Source organism: Etheostoma cragini, chromosome 17 (assembly GCF_013103735.1).
Source record: "Etheostoma cragini isolate CJK2018 chromosome 17, CSU_Ecrag_1.0, whole genome shotgun sequence".
Taxonomy (NCBI): Eukaryota; Metazoa; Chordata; class Actinopteri; order Perciformes; family Percidae; genus Etheostoma; species Etheostoma cragini.
In genome coordinates, this window is record NC_048423.1 from 25,559,259 (window position 1) to 25,567,404 (window position 8,146).

The window sequence follows — 8,146 nt, forward strand, 5'->3', positions numbered from 1 at the left end:
TGGGGTCACTTCCAAATGTCCATTCCACTCCATTATAGACAGGATACCAGCTGATCTGGGTGGGGGGGGCTGATCTTTTATGCAATACATTTCCCATTATCAGCAACCATTCATCCAATGTTCCAAAGGCTCTGTCCTAAAGAGCCATCAGGATTTCCTGGTCCACTGTATCAACTGCTGCAGTAGTCGTACGTCACAATCAGCATCTTCAAAAGGAAACAATCGAATCCAAAGCTCAATAAATGATATTCTTCATTTTCAATAGTGTTGACTTTATTTCTGTGTCCAATGCTTTTGAGCGCTTGTTCCGAGGCTCAGCCTGGCCCAGCATATATAATATATACCGCATACTAGTACTAGTACTAGTATCGGCTGTAGTAATAAGTAGATGGGGAATACGGCCACAGAACCCCCACTCACGTCTCCATTTGAACAGTCCCCCATAATGCAATGCGCATCTGTCATGGCTGCTCACTGATGCCACTTGCACCACATGGGTGGAAGTCACAGACAGTGAGAGGAAGGTGGAAAGAAACGTTGGAAGGGACTAAGGGACTTAGTTTGGGACTAAGGACCAGAGCGTGGCTCATTAGGAAGGCTTTGACCTAGGAGAGTCCAGACTGAAGGCAGCCGTACCACGAACCAGAGACGGGACCAGAGCGGGACCAGAGACTGTCGCCATGCCGCTGGACGCAGAGGTCCCCGTCCTCCGAGGCTTCCTAACAGCGAGCGAGGCAGCGCAGTGGAGGCACACTGTTTCCAGAAGTGGAGGTGAGACTCCGGGCTCTTTAGTAGCCGTTAGCATGTCATGCTATCTAATGAGCGCTTTGAATGGCTACACTGGCAGATTGTCAAAGTGACATTAACGTTAAACGTGGCGGGGGACCCTTAGAGGCTTTCCCCGGCCATGAAACTCTCGGGGACGGTGTACGGCACCGGTTGAACCGTTTCTGGTAACGTCAGTGACAGCGTCATGCTAACGACGCTCCGCTACCGTCTAAAGGAATCCATGTGAATTTCATATTTAGCTAGCGTTCCTAAGCGAGCTGCTAGCCGTGCTCTGATCGCACGTGAGACCCCCGTGTGAGCTGGTCTTACCCTAACCCCATGGGCAGCAGTAGTTTTCACACCAAGAAACGTAAATACTTGAAAGCGATTTTAAATATTCATCTCAAAATAATATCAAGGTGGAGTTTTGGTTGTAATTTAGCTTAGGCTTTAGCCTGAGTGCTAGCTAGCTGCTGTAGCTCGAGCTGTTCTGCGCTAACATTTTGCACGGTTTTCATGGCTTTGTGGCGATTTAGTTAGTCGGACTTCTCTGCTGGAGTCTGGCGTGACTTCTTTCTTCCATGCACATCTGGGAGCAGCTGCATCGGGGCAGCGGAGCCGGTGTGAGACCCCTACTGGTTTCCACAACAACTGGTTACCGTCATAGACAGTTAAAGGAAATAAAGGTGTCCGCATGTTGTGTTTACCTAACGGCTGCCCCGGTGCAGCGGAGCCGGGGCAGCGGAGCACCGGGAGCCGGAGCACCGGGAGCCGGAGCACCGGGAGCCGGAGCCGGTGCTTACTGCACGGCTAGCATACACATTAGCACAGCTGTAGTCTACAGAGCTTCCCACGTCCCACGTTGATCATGTGATGTTGTCCCACGTTGATCATGTGATGTTGTCCCACGTTGATCATGTGATGTTGTCCCACGTTGATCATGTGATGTTGTCCCACGTTGATCATGTGATGTTGTCCCACGTTGATCATGTGATGTTGTCCCACGTTGATCATGTGATGTTGTCCCACGTTGATCATGTGATGATGTCCCACGTTGATCATGTGATGTGATCATGTGATGTTGTCCCACGTTGATCACGTGATGTTGTCCCACGTTGATCATGTGATGTTTGTAAAGAGTGGAATACTTTAGTTACCATACATACTGTCTGACGATGACTAATGCCAGTCTGTCTCCTTTTCAGTGACGGGACAGGCAGCCATGTGATCCCACTGGGAGACTGGCTCCTTACATAATCTGTTTTTACCACTACGTATCTTCTTATCTTTGTTTTGGTGGCTTCATGGTTTACATTTACCCAAAATTGTCCATGCAGAACCAGGCATTATTTACATATAATATTCATATTTCAGCGTCGTTGCTGAGGAAAAGCCTCTAAGATGGATGCAGATGACCACAGGACAATAGACCGCTGGACTAAACCCAGACTAATGAAATGAAGGACTAGCAGACTGTGTGTGCACTTTCAGTAAAAGACTGGCTTACACACGGTAGGCCTGTAGGAATTGCCTTTCTGAGACATTCCTGTTCATCATGGATCTACAATGCTGCTCAGCTCTGTACGCTTTTGCTTCTTTAATTCACCATTGGCTTATTAACTGCAGCTCATTACCTAGATGCTTATGAATTATGGACTAATTGGAGGGCCTCTGTCTTGTTTTCCATAATTGCTTCTTTTTCATTGGCAGACCTGAAGAGAAGCTGAAATGTCATTAAAAATGTGGCCATACCTCAGGCTTTCATGTCCCCCTCATAAAGCCAGAGCCAATCCTTCTCCTCGTCCTCCCCCTCCCTTCTCACTGTTATTATGGCAAGATGCGATAAACATCTCTACACCTCTATTACAACACTGTCTCTAGTCACACTGCAATTTCATCTTAACGCCAGTACAGATAGATGTATCTGGGCCCCTGTGACTGGCCTGGAGGTGTGCCTAAATGGGCTAACGTGAGCATAGCTCATCAATTTTTTTTAAAGATAATATTTTGGGCATTTTAGGCCTTAATTTAATTGGACAGCTGAAGACATTAAAGAGGATAGGGAGAATCACAAAGGGCTGCAGGTTGGAGTACATGGGACGCACGCTGAATCAGGCGAGCCGCTCAGGCGTCCCCATACCTTGTATTTGACACTGCTTCCTGCTCTGGCTTGGCAGTATATTGACTTTTCTTGTATTGATATATTCTCAGAAAAATATGGTATAAGACCATTTCTTTTCTATCAATGTAGTTTGGTGTTGCGTTGCATAAACCATTTCTTCTATGAAGCCGTGCAGATGCATCTGTCTCACGCCCTCTGCGTAACCCTGCCCCCGGATCTCCCACGTAAGGCTGCTCGGCTCACTCGCTCCCACCAGGCTTGAACAGTAAGGCCCGCCTGGCACGCCAGACAGGCCTGAAGATTGGCTGAAAGTTGTTCTCTTAGATTTAAAGAGATCATGGGTGGATGAAACCATCATGGAGAAGGGTTTAAGCCAACAATGATTCTTTTGTCATTACTCACCTTTTTGTGTGTATGTATAAAGGACTGTCACTGAGCCATTTGGACTGTTTCTATAAGCCAGGCCTGGTCATGCAGCTCAGCTTCTCCCCTCCCTCTCTCCCTCTCTCTGCTTTCTCCACTGGGGGAACACAAAGCAATCAATGCTAATGAGCCAAGCCAGTCTGCCTCCTCAAATAAAAAGGTAATGAAAAGGCTGGGAGATGTTGAACTGAGAACACCACAATTATTTCTTGTCTGGAAGCAGTAGCCCAGCAGCCGCCCTCTGTCCTTTAATAACCAACATTTCTTCACCATGTCACCATCAGCCTCTTCAGCCGGTCTCATTCAGTGTATGTAGAACACAAACACTTCTTTATTCTGAAATCTGTCTATTAAATTAAGTGAAGAGGTTTTTAAGTAGTAGCAAAAATAAAATTCAGCTTTACTATTGTATAAATGAATGGCCACATTAAAGACCTCTATGCCATCAACATAAAGTAACGCATGAGCTCAACCAACACTTTTAAAGATTTTAAAACAATAGAAATTTAAACAGTAGCCTACAACAACTCAGTTCTTTATGGAGATATTCGTTTTTCTAGTACAAATTAAAGTCTGGTGTGTGTGTGTGTGTGTGTGTGTGAAATACAATGTAAGGAATATGGTTGCATTATTTAAGATATGGAAAAGTTCTGCTGAACAAAAATTACTGGAACTGCTGCCCCCGTGACCCGATACCGGATAAGCGGTCGAAGATGGATGGATGGACCATCGAAACTGCTCTGTATTCTCATGCAAGGATGGGGACATAGCTATGAACTGCCAACAATACGTTTTCATTTTACTTTAATAAGCATGGGACATTTAATAGTCAAACACAGAACATTCACACAACAAAAGTTAAAGCTGTAATAATAATAATAATAATAATAATAAAAACAATTCTATTGCACCTTCTATGATCATGTTAAATATTTTGCCACATATTTCTACATTGTTTTCAGGTCACATGACTGAAACAAAATGAGTAAGCCGATGCCTAATGTGATCTGACTCTGAGCTGTGTTCTTCCAGAGGCGGGCTCTCTGCTGGAGTCGTTGATGGAGGGAGACTTTGAGGCGGTTCTTCTGAGCCCCCAGGTGTCAGATCTGCTCGCTGGAGATGGCAGCTACAGCGATGGGGAGGACATTGAGGCCTACCTGGAGAAGCGGGTCTTGCTGTACCTTACTTGTGGCACCAATGGTGATCAGACCAGCAGGTAAACAAGTAGCAGAAGAAATGGGTCATGTAACGCAAAATTAACCATATCCATATAAACAGCATTGCTTTGTTAGTGGAGAGGCAGTGGATGCGAGGACATTAGGTGCACCGGTGCGACCTAGAGGAACGATATTACACGCGCCCTGTGAGCTAACAGACACTAACTAGCACCCTAGAGCCCTGTGAGCTAACAGACACGAACTAGCACCCTAGAGCCCTGTGAGCTAACAGACACGAACTAGCACCCTAGAGCCCTGTGAGCTAACAGACACTAACTAGCACCCTAGAGCCCTGTGAGCTAACAGACACAAACTAGCACCCTAGAGCCCTGTGAGCTAACGGACACAAACTAGCACCCTAGAGCCCTGTGAGCTAACAGACACGAACTAGCACCCTAGAGCCCTGTGAGCTAACAGACACGAACTAGCACCCTAGAGCCCTGTGAGCTAACGGACACGAACTAGCACCCTAGAGCCCTGTGTGCTAACGGACACCAACTAGCACCCTAGAGCCCTGTGAGCTAACGGACACCAACTAGCACCCTAGAGCCCTGTGAGCTAACAGACACCAACTAGCACCCTAGTACCCTGTGAGCTAACAGACTCTAACTAGCACCCTAGAGTAGGGTGACCAGACGTCTATGGTTTCCGGGGACAGTTCCCGGTTTTGGTGACCTTTCCCTGGCTGGATCTGTCCCCGGAAATGTCCCCGGATTTCACTGTGACTGACATAACTGATAGTTGCACACCCAACACACGCAGACAGCAAGAGCCGGCACTGCTCAGAGATGTTTTAGAAGCCGTATTTTACGATGCTAAAATTACTTACATGGACTCGGGTGGGTTTAGCAAACGCAATTTTGTGGACGTTTATGTTTTTAAAAAAGGATTTTAATCTTTAACAGAAAGGTCAACTTCCTTAGACATCCTTTCCATTATGTTGTCAGACACTTAGAATATTAATCTGAGGCTGTCAGAAGCGAAACAAGCACTTTTATGAACCTAAATACAAGCTGGACAATTATCCTATTAACTTACACTGTAGCTTGTTTCTCTGCTGCCGACTGCAGCAATCTGGTTTAATACTGCATCAATGTCAAAGGAAAATGGGTCCTCAATAGGTTTTACTGTATCTGATACTCAACAATCTGTTGCAGAAAAGAGCCTGAAGCCATAACGCAAAAACTGTCAGATAAATGTAGTTCAGTAAACATTACAACATTATGAAATACTAGGACTTACAGGGAAAAACAGGGCAGACACACAACAGGATTTACGCCGTACACCGCTCCTTCAGCTGTTTATGAAAATTCATAAAGTCGTAATTACACGACTCAGCAGAGCTGTCTGCTATAGTGAACTCAAGCCAATTGTCATCCTCTCTCTCTCCCCAAGCAAACGGCGACCAAAGCTGCAACATGAAATCTGCACTCAGGGTCCTGTGAAATATGACCGCTATAGTTTATTGGAAATAGCATTGTGGAAGCTGAATTAGATTCATTTACTGTTTATCAGACCTACGATGACCCCCCCCCCCCCCCCCCCCCCCCCCCCCCCCCCCCCCCCCCCCCCCCCCCCCCCCCCCCCCCCGGTTGCAGGAGACCCTGTATTATTAATGTTGGCGAACGCTGCAGCCCCTCTACTCTTGGCCTTATTAATTTATCTTCTCGTACCCTTATTTCCCAAGCTGATCAGCCAATCAGAGGGATTCCTCTCACCAACAGCATGCACACGTTGAATTCAACATGTTTAATCGGCTGAAAAAAGGCTGACAAGTGGCGAAGGTGCGTGACATACTGCAGACTCTGGGGTGGCCATGGGGGTCGGGCTGTTAGCCATCAGTCTAACACATACACAGGCATCCCCATTCAGGGCTTAGAGAGTAAAGGATAGGAGCATGAGTCTCTCCCTTATAGGACGGGCCCATACGTATCTAGATACATGGCTACCAAATGGTTCAAGGACCGATGAACCATATGCATTTTAATATGGAATAAGCATTACCTACCATTGAAGTAATTTGTATTTTGTAAAAGTGTCCAGGGAATAGTGAAGCTAGGACATGCTAATAGAATAACTTGAACTTAACATTAGCTAGCCACTTTTAACCAAATCTCACCAGATCATGTTAAATCAACCAGCCTCCTTACTGCTGTAATCTGAGAGACAGTAACTCAAACACCGGTCATTGTAGGTACTCCAATAAAAATCCTATATAGTGTATATACCAGTCTACACACACACACTGATGGGTGACTCACAGACCACAGCTAGCACAATGTACAAAACCCACCGTGTGTTTGTCTCTGCTACTTTCAGCGCTCACTCCAAAATAAAAGTTAGCACTACAGTCTGCACATCTTTTCTTTACACCCAACATCGGCCGTATCTTGGTCCATTGGTCCAAGTTCTGTTAATGATAACAATAAAATGGTTACTAATGGGTCTCTACGTTGGGGTTGCACAAGCTCTTCTCAGAGTGCTTGTTTGTTCTCCTTTCACCACCTCTATTTGTTCTGTTGTGAATTATTCATTTTTAATAAGGACAGCTTAACACTTACCTTCTTGCTCTCAGGGGAGACGTGTCTGTGGGTTCATGTTGAATGCAGCACATATTAATCCTCCTCCCATTGGATCCTTCTCCTTTCTTCTATCACCTGCCATCACTCTGTCAGCATAATAGAAAGGCAGCAGAGCATGTCTCTGGTGGCTGGCTGTTTAAAACCCTCTAATTGCCTGGAGAGTGAGATGGCAGCTAGCACTGTCACTGTGCCTTTCTATACACTTCTGTGGGCATCTGTTAATGCCATGGAACAGTTTTTCAAAAAACCTTAGAGCATCTTTAGCTGTTCTTTCTCTCTCTCTCTCCAGTGTTCTGTCCACCAAGTTCAGTGTGTGTCTTGTCTCTCTGACTGCAGGGAGCTGGCAGTGATGGCCCTGGCTGTCTCTTGCCTCCACATGTTTGCCCAGAGTAACTGGACTGGTCCTCCCGTCTCCATCCATATCTGTGACCTGTTGCCCCAGGCCCTGCTCTCCACTCAGGTCTGATAACCTCTCATCCCTCTGTCCTACCTGTCTGTCATGTATCTCCCTGTGTCCTGTGTGTCTTTAAGTTTCTGTCAAGACCAAAATTTACAAATACATTAAAATGAAGTCATTGGGTTAGGGTTAGGCGCCCAATTAGCTTATCTAGTTGAGCATGTGCCACATGGACTGTCAATTGAAATCATAATTAAAATATTTAAAAGAAGAAGACATAATTAAATAATCCCCAAAGGGTTATCACATGTTTACAATCTGTTGGTATAACACATTACACACACACATGCACGAACAGGACGTATACAGTACATGCCTATTCTGTTCTTACACACCACCAGGGACTGTAAACTGTAGACGGCTGACAGCCTGTACGGTCAGTCAACTCTCAGATGCAGCGTGACGTTATATGATAAACAATAAACCTGGAAACGGTTAGGACCTAGGTTAGGACTACTAGCCAGTCAGGAGCAGAGTATGAGGGCCCTGACAGTACCTGGGTAAGGACTACTAGCCAGTCAGGAGCAGAGTATGAGGGTCCTGACAGTACCTAGGTAAGGACTACTAGCCAGTCAGA

At 45.9% G+C, this 8,146-nt stretch overlaps 1 protein-coding gene across 1 annotated transcript in view; it reads left to right on the forward strand.

Annotated features, from left to right (window-relative positions):
• The first annotated feature begins 431 nt into the window (after window positions 1–431).
• Window positions 432–8,146, forward strand: part of ttc27 (tetratricopeptide repeat domain 27) — a 55,700-nt gene continuing 47,985 nt past the window's right edge. Inside the window, exons 1-3 of the mRNA XM_034898554.1 lie at window positions 432–771; window positions 4,346–4,529; window positions 7,449–7,572. Of these exons, the coding sequence (XP_034754445.1) occupies window positions 681–771; window positions 4,346–4,529; window positions 7,449–7,572 (399 nt within the window). The 5' untranslated portion in view covers window positions 432–680. The remainder of the gene's footprint in view (window positions 772–4,345; window positions 4,530–7,448; window positions 7,573–8,146) is intronic.